Here is a 22,826-nt window from a genome sequence, read left to right on the forward strand (position 1 = left end):
ATTCCCCTTTCTTTTGAGGAAAAGCAGGTTGCACAGTTACGGCTATATTGCTGGCTTCTGTTTTCTTTCTTGTGAAGGAAGCCAGGTCTCTCACACACTTTCTCAGCTTCCAGGATATCTGCCTACAAAAAGAAGAGTATTTTCAGTATACACTATGTGGCACATTTTAGAGATGGCCTACTCTTGCCATATCTCCTGAACTGCTGATGCAACCACTTCTCTAGAAGGAAAGTGTTGTGGCAAAACTAGTTAGATCTTGCTATTCCCTTCAAATGTCTTGAAATGAGGATGGTATTAATTACAGTAATGCCACATCCCTTGTACCATTCCCTACTAAAATAGCTGCCTTCCTGAAAAACCGCACCAAGCGAATTATGGTAAGAGACTGACATTTTGGTGTGGTCTAAACAGTTGTTTTTGAAGATTGCGTCGCTAAGACCTAGACATGGGCAAAGGTCTATCCATATACTTTAAGTAGGGGATTTCAGATGAGTGAAGCAATGCAGCATGTCTTACCACCTCGCTACCAGTGCTGAAGAATTTCATAAGGGTGCCGAGTTAAATAAAGTATGCAATGCTGAATGACCCTAAATGTGAATTAACTAATCTCCTTTTTACAAATAATCATTTTCAGGCAATCATGGTATCCACTGTTGACGTCCTTAAGTCAGTGTGACAGCTCCCATATTTTGACCTTTCTGATGTATGACTGTAGATCAGAATTACTCCTGTAAAGTTTTTTCAGTCACCTTCTGATTGAGGACAGAAGTACTATGCTTTCAAATGAAAGACTGAAGTTAAAGGTATAAGTCATCTTCCCTGTGCAAAGCAGGTGTCTCCACAAGTGTAGTGTCTGTTAGTTTATTAAGAGATGGCAGTCCTTGCCCCCTGTGCTAAATTAACATATCTTGAAAAGCTGAAATGTGGACATATGTTCCTATCTGTGTAGTTTGTGTTGAATAGCAATGTTTAGTTATAGACAATTGGGCAGTGCAGCACTTGTACTGCTTACCCTCACATGCATGTGTATTGGACGTTTCTCTGTTCATTTTATTTTCATGCAGTTGTGGCTGTGACTGATAGTAGAGATTGGTTTGAACAAAGGTCTTCAGAGGAACGTAGGTCTCAGTTCATTGCTGCTGCACTGCTCACATACGAAGCAAAGCATCAAAGCACATTTCAGGATGATTCAGTGCCTTACCATGGAAAGTTTTCCCTCTCTCATTGACAATGTGGTGAAGTTACTGTCAGTGGCTGAGAAATGCACAGTAAAAAGGGAACTTGGATTCATCCCCTTAAAGTCAGTCTCTCCAGGTAACCTTTGCCCGGTCTCCTCTCTGCAAGTTTGATCTTTGTTTGTATTACCTGCCAAACAAATATAATCACTCTCAGCTGGGTTTGTTCCGGCAGCATGGAAGAGTGGCATTGAAAAGCCTTTGTTAAAGAAAGTCAACTTAGATCCTAGCCTGATTAAAAATTATTAGACCCATTACTCATTTGCCGACATTGAGCAAAATCTTGTAACAGGTGGTGGCCAAGCAATTGGCTAGTTACCTGGAATAATCAAACCATATTTATCCTTCGTTGCTGGGTTTAAGGCAAGATAGACGCAATGAGGTGGCCCTTGCATGTGTGCTGGATGAACAAAGATTAAATATAGTTCAGGGAGATTCTGCAGGACACCTAATAGTGGCAAACCCAATGCCTTTGATACTGTGGGCCACGACATCCTACTGCAACTCTTTAGGAATGAACGTCTTTTGGGCTCACCCTTATGCTTATCTGCCCTTTTCTAGCTGACTGTACACATGTAGTGGTGCTCCCTCCATTTTGTTCAACTTTTTATTTTTTATTTTTTTGCGTAGTCCCTCAGGGTTCTTCATGATCTCCTATGTTGTTTAAGATCTACATTCAGCCTTTGTTACAGCTTAATAAATCTCATGGCTGCTTAGTCATCTCATTTGCAGATGGTAGTCAGTTCATTGTCCCTTTGGACCATCTAACAACTAGAATTGCTGGAGATTTGAAGAATTGTCTTACTGCTGTTCAGAACTGAATAACTTATGATTTTCTCCAGCTGAATGCTATGAAAACAGAATCTTACTTCTAGGCAATTGTATCGAGAGATGGCAATACTCTTTGTGGCCTAGCTCCCTGTGTGATGTTCACTTCCTTCTTTTGAAGTTAAATCCCTAGAAATTGTTCTGGATTTATTTATCTTTGGTAGCCCAGATTAAGGCAGTAATCGCCTCAGTCTTTCTCAGAAACTTAAGGCAAATAATTCCCTTTCTGCCCTAACCGTATCATGCCCAGGTTGTCTCAATTGCATACTTTCTGGAATAGTTTATTACAGCATCATTTACCTTGGTCTTCCTTACTTGTCTCTGACTCAGTTGCACAGAATTAAAAATTCTGCTGTTCAAGTGGCTAGTGGAAAGAAGAGATTTGAGCATTTTACGGAAGCCAAAATCTTGTATTTTACCTTCCATATAAACAAAGGGTGGTCTTTAAGGCTATGTGAAAAATCTCCATACTTTGTCTTACTTTGGCTCTGCACTCGATTACTCTTAGTCGCGCCTTGGGCGAAGAAAGCCATAGCAGTTTGCCGGTCTCCTTCTTTCCTTTGTCCAGAACTCTAGAATGATGTTCCCATTGGGATTAAAACTATTACTTGGTGCGCATCCTTCTGGAAAACCCGTAAGGCATTTTTATTCTGTTAGTTTAGCATATAAACGTATTTTATTCCAAATAGTGTTGTTTCAGTGCTGAGATGCCTTGTTGCTCAACATGCGCTTTTCAGATTTTATTTTCCATTTCAGTATTTCATCAGTGAGAGCATGACAAGTCACTCTTTTGCTAGTCTGAGGTGAAAGGTAAGAGTGTTGCATTCTAGATGTAAGAGAGAGAGAGTTTACCCTCAACTTTCTGACATTGTCCAGCATACCATGGCTGCTCTCTTCAAACACAGACCAATGCATTCTCCTTCACTTTTGGGTCATGACTTGCTTTCTACAGAAGTATAATACACAGATTCCATTAGCATGAAAGTGGTGCAACTTCTGTTAACATTCTGGCATGAAAAAGAAAAACCGTACCCATTGTCCATTTCTGCACCTCGGAGAGGCAAACCTCTTCATAAGAGAAGGGAGTCTCTGACAAAGCACTGCTTGAATTGTCAGGGACTCGTGCGCATTAGATCATGAGAGGCTTTACTACAGACAAATGAAGGTTATGTGTATTTCAATATGTCAACTGAACCCTCTTAAAGTATATTCCTCTTGTTTCACTATGCCTCAAAGGAGCATTAAAATATGACATTAAAATATGAGCAGCCCTCATCTCAAGGTCCAGGGAGTGCTTTTCCTTGCGAGTGCCCCTTCTTAGCTTGCAAATGCTCCCTGTCTCTGCTGTATTATTCACTCCAGAGGTCAGATCCATAGTTGAATCCTCAGCTTACGTTGTAAATCCTCAACCTGGTTATTGCCAGGAAGGCTAAAGGCAAACAATCGGCTGCAAGGTCTTGCCCGTTTTCCATAGTACTCCGCTAAGGGTGATGATTTATGCAGCATGTAGAGTGCTTTGTTTGAGAATCGGCCGTCTCATTGAAGTTGAGAGCTCTTTTTCTAAATTAAACAGCAACCACCAAGTTCATGCACAATGTTTATAAAGATGGTAATAGAAACCATAATCAAACCATATTTTATTAATCTTGCCACTTCCTTTTTACTTGTAGCAGCATCATTGCCAACACCTTTTCTGTTTGTGCTTGGTTGAAACGTAGAAGCTCATTTGATTTGTCCACTTATCATATTATGATTACTTTGCAAACTGTTTTGGTAATTTCTTTGTGTTCTGAACTCCTCACAAATTGTTTTTGTTAATAAATATGGGCTATATTTTTCAATCTAGCTGCACACCTAAGGGTGACTTAGATGTGCAAATAAATAAATTTGCAAGGTAGGGTGCATCATTAGTGGGTTGCGTTTGGACATTGTATGCAATAGGAAAAAAGAAATTACATTATAAAAGAATTGTATGGACAAATCAGTTAATTGAAGCAACAACTAGGTTACTTCAACAGTCCTTTCCTTTTCCTTAGGTTTGTTTAATATTTTTGTTCTAACTTTTAGGAAGGGAATTTGCTTGTTGCGGAGAAACCAGAAACCGAGGCGATTGTAAAAGAAAAGTTGACATCCCTCCATCAAATGTGGGAAGTACTTGAGTCCACCACCCAGACCAAGGCCCAGCGTCTTTTTGATGCCAATAAAGCTGAGCTCCTCACCCAAAGCTGCGCTGACCTAGACAAATGGCTACATGGCCTGGAGAGCCAGATTCAGTCAGATGACTATGGAAAGGATTTGACCAGTGTAAACATCCTCCTCAAGAAACAACAGGTAGATAAATCCTTCGTTTAACAAGTGCTAGAACTTTTTAACCATGTTTTGTGCTTTCCATGTTCTGTGTTATTGTAAATCTGATTGTTTTGAATCAGAAACTTCACTGTAGTAATTTGTTAAATCCGCTCTTCTTCTACTATTACATAAAATGTTGTGCCTTTAGGAAAGAGAGTTTCCAAAAGGACGCGCGCTTGCGCTCCAAACTGTCGCACTGCGGGGACAGGAATATTTCCATATTTTACACAACTATATTTCTTCTTTTTACTGTTTACCAAAATCTTCATATTTTAAAAAAAGTAAACCAAGCTGTAATCACGAAACCTTCATCCACAGTTCATCCATACTTGCACCATCACGGTGGGAACAGCGCAATTCCAACATGATCCATTGTATTTACATATTCAAATGTCTCCTGCATGCCCTCCGGGCCTTCGACAGCGACACGTTGAAATGAATCATGCACAACAAGTTGGCTCATCAGAGATATTTATTTCTTATCACCCAATGCATTTCGGGCCACAGGGGCCCTTCGTCAGGGGTCACTGAAAAGAATGATAATGCAGACGTCTCAACCATCAAGATGAAAATAAAATAATACAAATAATACAAATACTACATGATGTAACAATAAAGTGATTTGAACTGCACACCCCGATCGTTTTACCCTCTATTAACCCTTGTTTACGATCGAAACCAGAAATTAAACGTGCTCAATGTGTCCCACCACCCCATAACCCCATTACATGCACTCAAAAGTTCAAATTAATCAAGCGCATGAAAACTAAATGCTGAATAAAAACCCCAAAGTCTAGCCCGTACTGATAACATCTTAACGCTAAATGAAACCCAAACCCTTGTACGTACTAACATAAACTGTCCAACGTGAAACCTTTTCATACAAGCTCCCACTTAAACTGGTGCCGAATCCCTTTAGTACAGTGTGGCTTATAAACTACTAAATCACCTTCAAAGCCGAAACCGGCAGCCTCTTCATAATGTGCACGTCTATTCGCCTCTGCCAGCATTCAGTTTAACACGAACCTTTCTGAGCGTTATTTTATAAACACGTGCACTCCAGCATTCAGGTGTGGTTTTAACCCCATGACCTGATCCAATTGAAATTCAAACGCTTAAAGAAACAGCCTACAAATATGTCAATCTGCTCCCACCACCACAATTGCACAAAATCCCCACACCTCTACGCTTCTCAACCAACCCATAATTCTACCGCTATGAACCATACATTAACATAAACACATGTCGAAAATATACAATCAAAATTGCGTGAAGGTAAACAATATAATACAAATATGAAAAGTTTATAAATAATGAAAAAACAGACATTTTGAAAAAAGAGACCTCCCATATAACTGGCTTCATTATCTTGATCCGTTATAATCCATTAACATTCCATGAGCACCATTCCGATTTTTTTGGTGTCCTCACGCTGCCTCCAGAGTGATGCATGTATACGTGGTAAGTACTTGATTCATACGAAACTTTAATCAATGGGGTGCAAACTTTCGAAGGGACAATTAATTGAATAACAAGAAAAAGATTAAAGAATGCACTCCTTCCCTTTTAATTTATCATTGTCGTCCTGGATTGAGAAGTTCTAGTGAATTAATGCGTGCGAGCAGTCAGTGATCTGTCCCAATGATCACTAGTCTGAAAGAGAGTTTCCAAAAGGACGCGCGCTTGCGCTCCAAACTGTCGCACTGCGGGGACAGGAATATTTCCATATTTTACACAACTATATTTCTTCTTTTTACTGTTTACCAAAATCTTCATATTTTAAAAAAAGTAAACCAAGCTGTAATCACGAAACCTTCATCCACAGTTCATCCATACTTGCACCATCACGGTGGGAACAGCGCAATTCCAACATGATCCATTGTATTTACATATTCAAATGTCTCCTGCATGCCCTCCGGGCCTTCGACAGCGACACGTTGAAATGAATCATGCACAACAAGTTGGCTCATCAGAGATATTTATTTCTTATCACCCAATGCATTTCGGGCCACAGGGGCCCTTCGTCAGGGGTCACTGAAAAGAATGATAATGCAGACGTCTCAACCATCAAGATGAAAATAAAATAATACAAATAATACAAATACTACATGATGTAACAATAAAGTGATTTGAACTGCACACCCCGATCGTTTTACCCTCTATTAACCCTTGTTTACGATCGAAACCAGAAATTAAACGTGCTCAATGTGTCCCACCACCCCATAACCCCATTACATGCACTCAAAAGTTCAAATTAATCAAGCGCATGAAAACTAAATGCTGAATAAAAACCCCAAAGTCTAGCCCGTACTGATAACATCTTAACGCTAAATGAAACCCAAACCCTTGTACGTACTAACATAAACTGTCCAACGTGAAACCTTTTCATACAAGCTCCCACTTAAACTGGTGCCGAATCCCTTTAGTACAGTGTGGCTTATAAACTACTAAATCACCTTCAAAGCCGAAACCGGCAGCCTCTTCATAATGTGCACGTCTATTCGCCTCTGCCAGCATTCAGTTTAACACGAACCTTTCTGAGCGTTATTTTATAAACACGTGCACTCCAGCATTCAGGTGTGGTTTTAACCCCATGACCTGATCCAATTGAAATTCAAACGCTTAAAGAAACAGCCTACAAATATGTCAATCTGCTCCCACCACCACAATTGCACAAAATCCCCACACCTCTACGCTTCTCAACCAACCCATAATTCTACCGCTATGAACCATACATTAACATAAACACATGTCGAAAATATACAATCAAAATTGCGTGAAGGTAAACAATATAATACAAATATGAAAAATTTATAAATAATGAAAAAACAGACATTTTGAAAAAAGAGACCTCCCATATAACTGGCTTCATTATCTTGATCCGTTATAATCCATTAACATTCCATGAGCACCATTCCGATTTTTTTGGTGTCCTCACGCTGCCTCCAGAGTGATGCATGTATACGTGGTAAGTACTTGATTCATACGAAACTTTAATCAATGGGGTGCAAACTTTCGAAGGGACAATTAATTGAATAACAAGAAAAAGATTAAAGAATGCACTCCTTCCCTTTTAATTTATCATTGTCGTCCTGGATTGAGAAGTTCTAGTGAATTAATGCGTGCGAGCAGTCAGTGATCTGTCCCAATGATCACTAATATAGTTGTGTAAAATATGGAAATATTCCTGTCCCCGCAGTGCGACAGTTTGGAGCGCAAGCGCGCGTCCTTTTGGAAACTCTCTTTCAGACTAGTGATCATTGGGACAGATCACTGACTGCTCGCACGCATTAATTCACTAGAACTTCTCAATCCAGGACGACAATGATAAATTAAAAGGGAAGGAGTGCATTCTTTAATCTTTTTCTTTTTCTTTTTCTTGTTATTCAATTAATTGTGCCTTTAGGAAAGGCATCTGCTTATAGACCTGTAAAGATACAAGATTATTTTCCTTTAGGATGGTAACCATCTAAGAAAATGTACCATTGCCTTATTGATTTTCACCAGTAATGAGATTCCAGACATTGTTTTAGATAAACTGTTATGTTTTAAATGTACCATCATTTTGATAAACCTATGTGATTACATTTGATATAATTACAAAAATGTCATATGGTATACACATTTTACATTTTGGTTAACAGAAACCGCATTTGCCAAGGGTTAGTTTATAAATAAAGCCATTCCGTCATAATTTGTAATGCATACTACATATTTGTGTATACACACACAGATATAAATACATGATCATCAATATACAAGAGTATTGACTCCATTTTCAGCTCTGAGCATTTTAAGTAGAAATACAAAATGTAGGCGTACTGATTTATTAAATACAGTGAACAAGGCATAAGAAGCAGGACACCCCTCGTGGAAGAAGTTCCCTTTTAACTTTGGTCTGGTAGCTAAATCTTCATAGCAGTTGAGTGGATGTACTTGTGAATACATCCATAAGCTTTTGGATGCAAATGAAGAGGCGGCCTAGACAATTTAAGGAATTGAGCAAATGTTAAGTAAAATGTGAACAGAAATTAAAATGTGAACAAAAATAAACTCCATCAAAATTGTAATTTCAGGTAGATTTGCACTACATGCCCAGAAGCAGGAGAGCTTTTCTACATTTGAAAACCACCTGCTGGTGCAGCAAAGCTTGTGTGCGTCTTGGGCAGTGCCACCAGCTCAGTAATTTACCAATGAATACTATCTCTGGAGCATGCCAAACTGCCTGTTCATGGACAGGGCGCATGAGTTTTAATATTAGTACATTGACTTGTTCCAAGTCGTAATTTCATCAGAACAAGTTATTTTTTTTTTTTTTTAATTTCTTTTTATTTGCAGAAATAAACAAATCAACAACATGGTCAATGGATTCGCATTAACGTCATTCGAACACCGGTGACACACAGTGACAGTATGAGTTAGAGTTTCCTGTGAATTAGCTAGAAGCGGTCAATATGTTCAGTCTATGGCCTCCAAGCCGGAGCGGCGAGCCTGCGGGGGCTCACAGATGTAACCTCTGTATTAATTCCATTTGGACCACACCTCCCCCCACTTCCGGGGGCACCCTCGTGCCGTGTATACAGTCTTTTCCTGCAGCATACACCAGTCCATGTCTCTTTGCCATTCGGCCAATTTCGGCGGAGCGGATGCGCCCCAGAGGCGGGCAATGTTCCTTTTAGCCACCATTTGCCCCAGTGTGACCCAGAGATTCCCTTTCACAGGCAGGTCCGTGGGTTCCCATATGTTGAGGAGGCATCTCTTCGCCTCCGGGCGTATTTCTACCTCCCATACCTCCTGCATGCAAGACACCACCCTCCTCCAGTACCTCCGCACACTCGGGCAGTTCCACAGGATATGGAAGAAGGAGCCGGTCTCTCCGCAGCCCCGCCTGCACAATCCCTCCCCCCCCCCCGTCCCATCGCCTGCAGTCTAGTGCAAGAGATGTATACTCTATGCAATATCTTCAGTTGTATGAGCCGGAATCTGGCCGAAATTGCCACCTCTCTAGGGGACGCCAGCGCCCATACCCAGTCCTCATCGTCAATCTCAAGTCCATCCGCCACCCATTTCTCTTTTAGGGGAATTATTGATTAGTTTTTTATATGCGAGGGAGATGGCGTGCTCCGGCATGTGACCATCCAACAACCTGTCCTCGAGTAGAACAAGTTATTTTTAAACAATTGTTGGTTTCTGGGACAACTTTTTTTTCTAACCCATGGTACCAATTGACTCTAAGGCTAATTTTGCTAGGTGAGTCTATGCCTCTTCCACTAACTCAAAGTCATATGTGAGTCTTCATAAGTGCATTGACTTTTCAGATAATTTCACATTGGCAGATGGATCTCTTGCGTGATATGTCACATGATGATCACATATTTATAGTCGAGGGAAGCATTCTTTTTGGGTCGTAGGGTTTCAGACTAATTTCCTATTAAAAAACAATTGATGTGGATTGTTAGTTTTTCTTCTTTTCCGCTTTCCAACGAGGTTCCAGGAAAACCAGCAGTTCCTTGGCCTGTTTTGTTTCGGCCTTTTCGACGCCTTCGGAATCACAGAACAATGTGCGATCCCTTTGGGCTTTAAGGCGTGTGAGACCTGTGCGTGCCAGATGTCTGTCACGAACCCGCACGCCATCTGTATGTGGTGCCTGGGAGTGCAACACGACTCCAAAGAGTGCGACGCCTGTCAACAAATGAAACCCAAGTCCTTTAGGGAGCATCGTATGAAATTGCTGGCCGCACGGCTGTCCGGCCCGGCACCTTCGCATCAATGTTCTCCTTCTCAGGATTGGGCCCGTTCCCGAGGTCGTTCCCGCGGACGTCGTTCTGAGGTGGGTAAGCACAAGCGTAAGTCGCGGAGATCTTCCGCCCATAAGCGTGACGCTGGGGCCTGTTCCTCTCGCTCCTTGCCAGACACGGGCGTCCGGCAGTCGTCTCCTACATACCCTCCCTTTCCGGGAGTTGGAGCGACGAGGACCCAAATGGAGGCTTATTTAAAGGCCCTCCAATCTTTCTTTGGGTCACCCCCAAAGAGGTGGAAGGCACTCCTGTCGGATTCACGCCGGCGGATTCGTCCTCGGTGCTGGCTGTGTGCGTCGACTCCAGTTCCGGAGTCGACACGACGCCGATGGGATATGGCCCAGAGGGCCAGCCCAGTGTGCCATCCAGCCCACCCGCCCGGTCACCGCATAGCCCTACGCGGCTTCCTGCGCTGACGTCGGAGGTGGCGTCGGGCTCGACGCCCTGTCGACGTCGTTCCTTTCCGCCTGTTGCGGTAGGATCACCATCGGGCGGCGCCCCGGCCGAGTCCCCTCTGGAGGTCGTCGACGTCGGTTCGACTCCCACTTGGCGTCGGTCGACACCGGTACCAATGTCGACGCCTCCGCCTTTCTATGAGGATAATCCTCTGGACTCCTCGGATGTTGATGTGACTCCCACGCGGCGTCGGTTGACGCCGGTGTCGGTGCCTATGCCTCCTCATTTGCCAGAGGTTGACGTCCCATTGGACTCCCCGGGTTCAAGGTATTCTCTGTGCCCCATGGTGCAGGTACCTAGTTTTGCGTGGCCTTCAGACCTACCTCAGGCTCCTCCAGTTCTACTGTCTAGTGGTCGGGTTAGTCTCCAACCCTCTCCTACTGACGGTTTGATGTCGCTTCCCAGAATGGCGACTGAGGCTAGTGCTGCCTACGCACAAGCTATTCACAGGGCGGCAGCTATTCTTCGCTTTCAGCCCCCGGTGGTTTCCTTGCCTTCTGATCCTTTACTGGATCTTCTCCACATGGAGCCTATTGAGGTGGAGCCTTTGATACCCCTTGGGGGTTCTTTATTTGACATCCTGCTTGGCAAATGGGCGAGGCCCTCCACTGGTGACCCTGTTTATCGGGCCATTGCTCGCAGACACTGTCCTGCCCCGGGTGATCCACTCTGCCTGTCCATTCACCCTAGGGCTCAGGGTCTGGTTGTTCTGGCGGCTTTTGACTTGTAGTCTTCCTCCACTTTGCCGTTGTTACCTCCCACCTGGGTGTCTAGGTGGTCGGATGCATGTGGTCACCAGCATTTTGCCTCTGCCAGTGCGAGCATCCGCGCATTGAGTACGTCTTGCGTGTTAGCGCACGCTTCCTTTGCCCTTTGGGACTTGTTCGAGACCCTTCTGCCTTCTCTTCCTGAAGGACAGCGTCCAGAATTACATCATCTTCTTCATGATGGCAGGGGAATGGGGCAGTTATCCCGAAGGTCTTCCCTTGATGCCACTGACTCTATGGGTAGAGCTCTTGCTCGGTCTGTGACTTTGCGCCACCATGCATGGCTGCGCGACAGTCATTCGCCAGACAATGTTCAGGATGCTCTTAGAGATCTACCATTCAATGGCTTGGAACTTTTCGACAGCCATGCAGATTCAGCGGTGTCCCGCCTCATGTCGGCAATGCCGTAACTATCAACTTTCTGCCATTATAGTATCTTTATCTGCTGCATTAGCGATGTTGCCTTGTTGTTTTGGTTTTCAAAGTTGTTCCGGGTTCTATGCATAGTACCCCGAAAATGTAGGCGGTTGTTCCGCCATTTCAGTATGTCTTCAGTACGGTCGGACGGCTGGTTCTGTCTTCATTTCAGCCCTCTGAATGTGTACTTTGCTCAAGACGGCTCCCTTTCCAGGGGTTAAAATGTACCCTATGTGGGGTACTTGCTGGCTATTCAGTGGTTACCTTGGCACGCTCCTATGGAGTCTTCCTCACAGGCATCCTTCTCGGAGTCAAGCTGTCCATCTTCTCTTCTGTTCTGCGATCCTAACGTTAGTATCGCTCAATTGCACTTTCGGCTACAGTAGGCTCCAGTCGCCTGTAGTATTTCTATACCTCAGTATGGGTTCCTTACCATGCGGCCTATGCTTCGCCTGCCTTCGCAAGGTCCCCTTTTTTTAGCATCATAGAGCTCCTCTTGTCCGTGATGGCTGCTTTCTTTTGCTGACCACTGCCTCTTGGGGCCCTTGTTCTCTTCAGTTCAAGAATAGTTCTTTCACGGATGACACACTGTCATGGTTTTGCGCCAGAAAAAGCAGCTGGGCGGCACGTTTATTGGTGCTGCCGCCAATTTGGAGTACACCCTGGTATGTCTACTGTTATAGGGTGTTTGTGTTATCGCTTCTATACTCTGCCCTTACTGGGCTTGTCTTTGAAGGTGGCGGCGTTGCTGCGTACGTCTTTGCTGTGCACTGCCTCATGCCCTCCTTTTCTGAGCACTTACCATATGGGAATTGTTCCGCATTCCCTGTTGCTTCCGCACAGGTGTTTTCCACAGTTCGGCATTGGGTTCCTGCTGTAACACTCTCAAGGGGAGTGTTCCCTTCAGGATACTCATTTCTTGGGTCCCTGGGCCATTAGGTTGGTCCTCTCTATTTCCACTATCTTGTCTGGCTCCATCTCCTCATCTGTTTAGCGGGGGACCGTGGCTCCTTAAGGCAGGCGGCTGATGTCGCTTGCGACTCTGGACATTGTCCTGTCCACTTCTGTTTCCATGTGACTGTTGGTACTTTTCACGTGCTCTGGTATTTAATCAGGTAAAACATTGTTTTACACGTATATTTTCTTAATCTATATCTGCTCTGTGCTCTTCAGACAGCAGAGTCGCGCAGGCAACATTCCTCCCTGTGGTGTCCGTGGTCTTCGCCTCGGTCTGCTCATCCTACGAGCTCTTCTGTGGGTGTCCAGCTTCTTCCATCCACGTGGTATGCTTATGTGTGTGGGGATGCCACGTCCCTTTCTGGTGCCTTCCTGGGGTAGATTGTCCTTGCTTATCAGTGGCGGTGCATCCATTGGGGGGGTTGCCCCACTAATGCCACGGAAATCGTTCTACTTCTGACGCTAATTGCAGCAATCAGGACTCATGATTGGAATTAGCATCAGAAGTAGAACATGGACGCTGAAGGGGGTGGGGCTGCGGAAGCACTCTCAGGGTTGAGTGACAGCGCAATAGTGCGCATGTTCGTTTTTGGGCTGATCATTTTTACGATCAGCCCGAACATGCGCACTAGCCTTTCCCTTAAGAGACCGAGGGTTGCTTCATGCGCAGCCCCCGGTCTCCTAATGGGCAGGGATTATCACTGCCCTCATCCAATCCTGGCGCTGCTGGAGCAGCGTCTGGATTGGCTGAAAGGGGTTGCCAGCCACTCACGCATAAAAATGTTGAGAAGGCGCCAACACACCGGACCCCGGCCCAGGAGCAGACAGCAGAGGCGGCGCGGACCCGCCCGGTCAGGTAAGTTTAAGGTTTTTTTTTACTTTATTGATGTCTAGATAATGACTTCGCTGAAAATCCGAGCTATTTCTGTACCGAAAACAAAGCACTTTGTGAGGCAGGTGCTACTGAAATAATTCACTCACAAATTGTTGTGGTGAACATGCCACGGCACGCGGAATTCGCTAAATGTAAAATTATCTGTAGTTTCTCTAGAAGGCAGACTCCTTCTGCTTAGCAAGTTTCATTAGTCGAGTGGATGTTAAATCTCGGTGTACACCAAGACACATTTAAGTATGTCACATATGAGTTCCCAACTCATTTATAATAATGCTTTTGCTTGTGGTACGGAGGTGGGCATTAACAATTGATTTCAGCAATAAGTGGGAGAATGAAATTAAGTTTTCCCAGCAGAATTTTCCTTTTCATTAAATACATTATTATGCACTTATTTATACTGCAGATTGTAGTGTAATGTGCCGCATATCTTTATACTTTCTCTAGAAGCTAGTTGTGCCATATTTTAAGTAAATTAAGAATGAAATAGTTTAGTGTGTATAATATTCTTTTGGGATATAATATTTATTTACTTCCTATGTGCACTAGTTAATGCTACCAGGGAATCAGCCGTGTGACGTTTTCCTTAAGGACCACAGTCGTGCTAGGCTTCATCGTAAAGGGTTACCATTTTCATGATGTATGCTATTGAAATTAGTTTTTTAAACTTTGGTTTCAAAACATTTTTCATACATGCTCTCCCTGTGAAAAGCACCAATGGTGGCTTTAGTTAATCAGGTGGGCCACTGAGATCTGTACGTTGATTGGTCATTTTGGGATAATGCATGAGTCGCCCCAGTAAATGTGTCCAACTTGTTCGGCTTCTCTAGACTGGACTGCTCTTGACTTTACGTGTAAAAATAAGGGATGGACTCGTCATTTGCTCTGTTTTTTAAAGTTGACTTTCTTTTGATATTACATTTTAATTCTTTACTAATGCATGCTGCAGGTTGGCCATTGTTTGTAGCTTGTATGCGTTGGCTGGTGTACAGTGGTTGCTGGTTCAGATTGTGAAGTGCCCACATTTCCTAGCACCATTAGGATTGGCTGTCAGACTTTTTGAGATGGTGCTGTACTCTTTCAGCAACAAGAGCAAAGCTGTGTGAAGGGAGGGGAGGTGCAGTGACCGATCTATGTTTATTAGGCCCATCACTAATTGCTTTACTAACCTTCCTGCTTTCTCAAATTTGCTTAAAAATGCACCGTTTGTTCACTTTTTAAAAAAAATTCTTGGGGGGAGAACCCCCCCCCGAAACCCCCCGTAGGTTGTTCGTGCTCGCTCGCCGCAGTGCAGTACAACATTAATGTCACGCCCCCCATGGCCTGGTGGGAGAACATTAACTTTGGACGGTGGTAAGAAGGTATGGGATCCACCATGGCCGCACAGTATCCTCTCCCCTGAGAGGTCACGAGGCAGACTGCTACCTTCACGGGGATATTACTCATTGTATATATGACACTTAGGCCGGGGGAGTGCAAGGCACTCTTTGTGCTGCCACAGCCAACTGGGTCCCCCGTGTGGGCAGCGGATGGGAGTGAGCTGTGCCTACACTGTCATCGATGGCCTCCTCTCAACTGTGTGTTTATTCAAGTCCTATTTGATGGAGTGGTGTGGGGGAGCCTGATTCAAGTGCGCAGCTATGGGGTGGAGTGGGGTTCTGGCGGTTCGAGCAGTGGTTAAACTGAATTCTTTGACTAGTTGTGAGTAGGGTGGGGGGGAGGGGAGGGTTGGTGTAAGTTGTCATTTGGTGCGATGGGAGTGGGGCAATACACGTTTCCTCGAAGGTTTGGTGGGGGGGCGACAGGCACTCTGCATGTTGGGGGAGGCGGGCGGTTGTGGTCCCGTTTTGCAGGGGAGCAGGGAGGGTGGGGTAGTTTCTTGGACTGCGTTGGTTGGGGGGGTTGTTATTTATTGTTTTTTTGCAGCAGGTCCACACGGTCACGTTTGTCAATGCACGGCACGGACTACTCGCCTATTGAATTCTGATCTTGTCTCAGTTGTCTACGGGAGGGGCGGGGGGAGGTGGGCAATGTTATGGTGAGTACTGACAGTGTGGCCCCGGTACGCTGCTAGCCCCGATCACTCCTGCATGTTGCTCTTAGGTTCCAGTGGCTATGGCTCAGAGACTTAGTCTAATGACCTGGAACGTTAACGGGCTAGGCGACAAAATTAAACGGAGCATAGTGTAACAATACATACACCGACATCGATTAGACGTGGTGCTGCTCCAAGAAACTCATCTTATGGGTAACTCCTGCCAGAATCCGGTCCTAGGAAGCTTGTTTCCGGTCCAGGGAAGACATGGCTTGGCAGTTCGGGCTGGACTGTTCCCATGAGGCACAGGGTCAGACTGATTTGCATATGGCCATGTCTGAACTGGGGTGGCAGAGTGGGCTAAAGAACGGTGATGGATTAAACCCAGATCAGTTGACTGGGGGTGAGTGCTTGCAATGTTCAACACTCCGTCCATCATTTCCTTTGGTTTTTGCCTAACTCCTGTCAGGCCCTGGACCGAAAAGGGTATCGTATGGTGGCACACTCAGGATTTACCTCGGGATCCAGGGGGGTGGGGATTGTCATGAGAAAAGGCTGCCCCTATGTGATCCACACCATTCACGCTGAGCCTCAGGGTAGATATGTGGTTTGCTCTGGTAGTTGGGAAGGGAGAGCCCTCCACCTAATCTCAGTTTATTCGCCGCCTGGCCTCCAGCGCCAGACCCTGGCAGATGTGGGGACAATCCTGACGACCCTTCCGGAGGGTGCGGTGGTTATGGGCGGCGACTTTAACTTGACTATGGACGAGACAGTAGACCGTTCTCCACCCCGTAGGGGTGACCCACGGGGCTCGCAACTGTGTAACTTTGCGGATGCATTCGGCCTGGTGGACATTTGGAGGTGGTCGCTCCCCAGAGACACGCTTTACACTTTTCAATCTGGAGTGCACGGCAGTCACTCTCGGCTTGACTATCTGTTTACTCAAGCGCAGTATATCCAACACTTCACCGATTCCTCCAGCTTGGCAAGGGGGATTTCTGACCACTCCCCGGTAGTATCTTTCTTTGGAGCGAGAGTGGAGCGGCAACCTGTTCCCATCCGGATCCAGCCGTGGCTGCTGAAAATCCCGCATATTAGAGATTCCTTGCGACGGGACACGGACTACTACTTTGAGGAAAATGAGGCGTCGGCGGTAACATTATGGGGCGCGATCGGGGCGGTCATCAAGGGACGAGCACTGTCCCTGATGGTGGGACACAAAACTGAATGTAGGAGACGGGTTAGTGAGCTGGAGACGGAGATATTACAGCTCGAGCAAGAGACCTCACGCACCCCAGCCCCCGAGACCCAACATTTACTTGACGTTAAGAGGCGGGACTATAAACAACTGCTCTGTGAGGAGGCCAGTCGACGATCTCTTGCCACCCGACATAGACTTTATGAGCTGGGGGAACGCACTGGTAAGCTATTGGCCTGGCTGGAGCGTAAAGAGTTGGCAGCGCGCTGGTTGGGGGCGGTCAAAGGACTGGATGGGGAACTGATCACCGACCCTCAAAACATTGCCGAACTATTTGCAAAATACTATGAGCAAATATATACCCCGCCGCAAGACTCGCAGGCGTGTTGGGCGGTGGCCCTCCTGGCCACCATAGACGTGAGATGTCTCTCCCAGCAAGAACGAGAGTCCCTGGAGGCGGACATCTCGCTTGATGAAATTCAGACGGCTATCCGGGAGACCCGCTCCGGAAAAGCCATGGGTCCCAACGGAATCCCGATAGAATTCGTGAAATCAATGACCCTGAAGCTGGCGCCCCACCTGCTCAACCTGTATAAGGAATGCTATGAGACTGGTACTCTCCCGAAATCTGTGATGCCACAATAGTGGTGATACGCAAACCTGGCAAACCAGCGGATGAGTGTGCATCGTACAGGCCCATTTCCTTGATCGCCGTGGAGGCCAAAAGCTGCTAGCCAACCGTTTACTTCCATATCTCGCGGCCCTGATCCACCCGGACCAGTCTGGTTTTATGCCTGGCCGCAATACCGCGCGTAATCGGCGGCGTGTCCACTGGGTCCTGGGGCGGGCGGAAACACTCCAAGAGGAGGCGCTATTGCTTGCACTCGATGCTAAGATGGCGTTTGATACGGTGGTGTGGGATTATCTCTTCGCTGTCCTCGCCCGTATTGGGCTGGGTCCCGGGCTGATAGAATGGATTCGACTGCTATATACCTTGCCCACGGCCCATGTATCAGTCAACAACCACCGTTCGTCATCCTTCTCCCTCGGACGTGGCACACGGCAGGGCTGCCCCCTATCGCCGCTCCTCTTTGCCTTGGCACTGGAGCCGCTCGCGGTCTGGATCCGGAGTGACCCCGAAATCAGGGGCCTTAAATGGACAGCGGCTCATGAAGATCGCATCTCTTTATATGCGGACGATATTCTGTTGTACCTGGCCTCCCCTGCACGCTCGATTCGTCGAGCGCTACACATTTTTCATATATTTGGGGCCCACTCTGGGTACCAGATCAACTGGTCCAAATCCCAGATGTATCCACTCTGGGGTGACCCGCCGATGAGCCCTAGGGGATATAACATACCGGTAGCGCTACAGGGTTTTCAATATCTGGGCATTTTCATAACAATGGATTCAGCAGTATTCCACGAGCGTAATTTGGGGGGCCCACTGCAGCGGTTGACATCCGATGTGACTCACTGGAAAACACTGCCCCTTACCCTCCTGGGAAGGGCGGCCCTTTTTAAGATGCTAGCTCTTCCCCGTTTCCTCTATGCCCTTCAAAACACATCCGTACCCATCCCTGAGTCCTATTTCTTAAAGATCGATGCAGCACTGCGTGGGCTGTTGTGGGACGCTGGTACACCGCGCATCGCGATGCAAAAATTGACTATGGGCTGGTATGACGGCGGGATTGGATTGCCAGATTTACGCCTTTATTACCAAGCGACGCAATTGATTGCGATCAACCAGTGGGTGTTCGGGTCTTATGACGACCCCAGCTTTCGAATGGACCGTTGGCTCATGGGGAAGGGAGGGTACAACCGGGCGCTGTACTCCAACCCGTAGAACCTTGGCTTGACTGGCCCGACCGCCCGAACGGTGGAGGTCTGGCATGCGCTCCAGAGGCGCATGGGGTGGTGCGGACGGCTGACTAAGGCCACCCCACTCTGGGAACCTGACTGTTTAGGCCGGCTGAGCACCTGCGCGGGATTCGATAAGTGGGATCTTATTGGCATCTCTAAGGTGGGGGACGTCTGGGCTAAAGGTAAGCTGGCGACATTCGCAGAGCTTCAACTCAAGTACCAGCTTGCTCCCTCGGAGCACTTTCGCTATCTACAAATCAGCCATGCTATCGACCGCGCCCTACCCGCGGATTCCTCCCTTCCGAATTACTCGCCTCTGGAGGACAGATTGCTGCTAGATCCAATGGACCGCAGGGCTATCGCCTTAACGTATAAAAGGTTAATTAATAATCGCACTGACTCAATGCAGAACGCTCGGGCCCGGTGGGAAACAGATGTGGGTGACCTATCTGACGAAGACTGGAGGGATGCGTTGGCCTCCCCTCGGGAGGTGGCGATACCAATGCGGCTCCGGCTGGTTCAGCTCAAAGTGCTGCACCGTGTGTACTTCGATGCACCCTTGCTGTGTAAACTAGGCAGGCGTCCTGACGAGCTCTGCCTGCGGAATTGTCATCAAGTTGGCACATTTCTACATATATTGTGGGCCTGCCCTCCCATACACCACTATTGGGTAGAAGTCACACGGCAGATGGCACGGGTCATCGGTAAGGCGATCGCCCCCTCCCCTCAGCTATGCCTCCTCAATGTATGGGATGATACCGACCTCACCCAAGCGGAGCAGGAGTGGGCGGCGTTGGGTTGGGCCACAGCTAAACGGAATATTGCCCAGAAGTGGGGAGTAGCCGCTGTTCCACCGCTGCGCGCATGGGCCACTGATATGGATTTCTCTATGGTGGCGGAGAAAACAGTCTATAAGGGTCGAGGCTGCCCTACAAAGTGGGATCACAAATGGGGACGATGGAACAGATATCGGGGGGACATTTGCATTTCCCCCACAATAGAACTCCGACGAGAGAGACAGGCCATACTAGACAGTTTGGGAGTTGGGGCATCGTCCTGAGCGTCTGGAGGAACCTAGCCGAGATACTGTGTGGTGGGTCCCCCTAATCCTTAACGGGGTCGAGAATAACCTCTTTAATGTGCCGCTACTGGGGGTGTCTTTGACCTAGCTGTCATCAATGCAATGCTTACTGTCTTATATGCCCAACATGTATTCCGTCTATGTCGGTGCTATGCATGTGTCATGACTGCTGTAATGCTGCACATTTTGCTGTTAATAAAAAGTTATTTAAAAAAAAAATAATGTAACCCCCCCCCCCCCACCCCACTTTCAAATGTCACCAGCCGCCACTGTTGCTTATGTGTTCCGGACTTGTTGTCCTTCATGATTATGTATTGCGGCTGCAGACTTTCTGTCGTCTGCCGTGATGTTTTTTCACATCATCTTCTACCTCCGGGGGAGGTTCAGCCTTCGCTTTTGCGGGGTTGCTTCTCAGAGCAGTGCTCTGCTCTTTCCCTTCACTAGTTTCCAATATACAGTGCCTGGCACTGTCTTTTATGGTGCTATTTTTCACCATTCGAATTCTTTTGCTTTTTCATCTTTTTCGCACACTGTTCCCATAATCTCACAGTTTTTAGTGGTGGCTCCGCGTTGTGGCGCGGAAAAGTTTCTCCGATGAAAAGTGACGTCAGTGCGCCGGTAGGGGCATATATGGCTCTGCTGACGTGACGTCCGTGGAGGACGTCAGGGCGGAGCCGAGTGGCGCCGCCCCTCGGCGCGCAGAGGTGCTGCTGCGGAAAGTTTTCCGGATCCAGTCTGACACCTGGGGATATTCTAAGTTACGGAATCTACAGCTAGACTGTGTCTCTACCAGATACATCGTTACCGAAGGTAAGTAACTCGTCCTTTGGGTCGTAGGGTTCAGACTTCTTTCCAATAAAAAAACAATTGATGTGGATTCCCGGATAATATCCATACTTGTATAAAAAGATCAGTTGTACAAGAGCAAACCTTTGGTGTATACAGCCGTATGACATGTTACACATTACCTTTTAACAGATTGATGCAAGGATTGGTAGCTGATGTTTTTTAAACGATGAACCTTTGTCACTGACCATCATAAAATGCCTATACCCACATCAGCAAGTATATTGCAATAAAAAAAAAAATCCTTAGAGTGCCCATGTTTTGCAAAATTCTATCATTCTTGCTAGAGATCTTAGACGCTCAATATTTTCTCTGAGAACACGTTGCTCTTATGTCCTACATATTAATAGCCTGCAAATAATGAAATGCCTTGTACCTGACAAGACTGTATGTCTCCTGAATCACTGTCTAGCTTGTATTAATTTGTATGTCTGAATCCTTGAATGTATTGATTCTTGTTTGCGTTTAGATGCTGGAAAATCAGATGGAAGTGCGAAAGAAGGAAATTGAAGAGTTGGAAAGCCAAGCACAAGTTCTGAGTCAGGAGGGGAAGAGCACTGATGAGGTGGATGGGCAGCGTGTTATCGTGGAGAAGAGGTTTGTACAATTACTGGCCCCTCTGACTGAGAGGAAGAGTTATCTGCTGGCCTCCAAAGAAATACATCAATTCAACAGGGACGTGGAAGACGAGATTGTAAGTATAGTGCTCATTGATCATCCATAGAAGTCATTTGGACATTCCTTTTTATCATGTGATTAAGTTTAGTTAAAATCTAACGAACATTTCATCACCCTAAGTAAATTTCCAGTAAGAATCTAAAACTCACCTGAAAACTTTATAGAAATGTAGATATAGTTTAAGGCTAGTCTTAAATAGGTTCATTGTGAATGTGGATACTCTTAATTCAGCGTTCAAGTCCCTAGAGCGTTGTTGTAGAAAGTGTATTGTAAATGTGAGAAAAATAAAATGTTGTCGACCTTAGCAAATATGGAACCCGAGTGATCTATTTTTTGATCACACTCTTTTTTTCTGAGCTAGGGCTTAGACTCTGTTTTATTCTCTTCTCAGCTGTGGGTTGAAGAACGAATGCCTATTGCAACATCTACAGATCATGGTCATAACCTTCAAACCGTGCAACTACTAATCAAGAAAAATCAGGTAAACAATTATTAGTATTACACCTAAAACAGTGTTGTTCTAAATGAAGAATATAGAGTTTAAAAGGAACTTAAATACTGGTACAGGACTTAGTTCAGCATGGCAGCCTCTATTAGCACGTGTACCCTACAACAACTATGCTGAGCTGATTGCTTTTGCTATTCTTTGTACAAAGACATATCATTTCAAATATTTTAAATGGAACTGGTGTGCATACAAGATCTCAAAACTAATCACTGCTGGAAGGCAGCACCTTCAATGGTTTTGCACCGTCCTCGTGGCACCCAAACAGGCGTAGGACACCCACCAAGTGCTAGATTGAAACTACCAACCACATTTCATATATTTACACAAACTCTCATCAGTGGAAGTTGAGATCATGAAGGTGGGCCCTGATGCTATTTGACCTGTGTTCAGAGTGGCAGTCTCATGGGCCTTAGAAGTCCTCCTTTTTTACCCCAAAAAAGTAGGCTTTATACTTGTATATTCTTATAATTATTCGTATCAGAGAAAGAGCTTCTGCACTCCAACTATACAGGTTTGCTTCAAACATTTAAAACCTATTTATTCGTGAAACCTAGCATAAGCGGTTTCGTTTTTTCCAACTCCTCCAAAAAGTGTATTAGTGGTCACTGGTGTAGAAAGAAAGTTAATCATCTCTACACTCATGAGTATATGCAAATAGATCTCCTTAACCACTGAACATAAAAGGGCAATTTGTGATCATCATTGCAAATTTTGGCTCTCAATATCTTCAGATACCTCTAGGGTGCACACCCCAAAGCCAGCATATGGTGATGTTGACTGGAATTCTGATGGAGCATGTGCATGTAAACTGTAGCAGGCAAGGGCTGGTGTTGGTTCGGTCCAGGTCATGGGACTTTATGTTCAGAGGAATCTTGTATTTTAGTCACAGGCTCCAGTAATAATGTAAAAAACAATTTT

At 45.8% G+C, this 22,826-nt stretch overlaps 1 protein-coding gene across 2 annotated transcripts in view; it reads left to right on the forward strand.

Moving 5' to 3' along the window:
* SPTBN1 (spectrin beta, non-erythrocytic 1) overlaps positions 1-22,826 on the forward strand; it is a 543,544-nt gene that overhangs the window by 413,527 nt on the left and 107,191 nt on the right. For both annotated transcript variants that reach the window (XM_085612597.1, XM_085612598.1), the window contains 3 exons: positions 4,131-4,394; positions 21,192-21,416; positions 21,792-21,881. In XM_085612597.1, coding sequence (XP_085468723.1) covers positions 4,131-4,394; positions 21,192-21,416; positions 21,792-21,881 — 579 coding nt within the window. The remainder of the gene's footprint in view (positions 1-4,130; positions 4,395-21,191; positions 21,417-21,791; positions 21,882-22,826) is intronic.

The sequence above is a fragment of the Triturus cristatus genome, chromosome 6 (genome assembly GCF_964204655.1).
Source record: "Triturus cristatus chromosome 6, aTriCri1.1, whole genome shotgun sequence".
Lineage (NCBI taxonomy): Eukaryota > Metazoa > Chordata > Amphibia > Caudata > Salamandridae > Triturus > Triturus cristatus.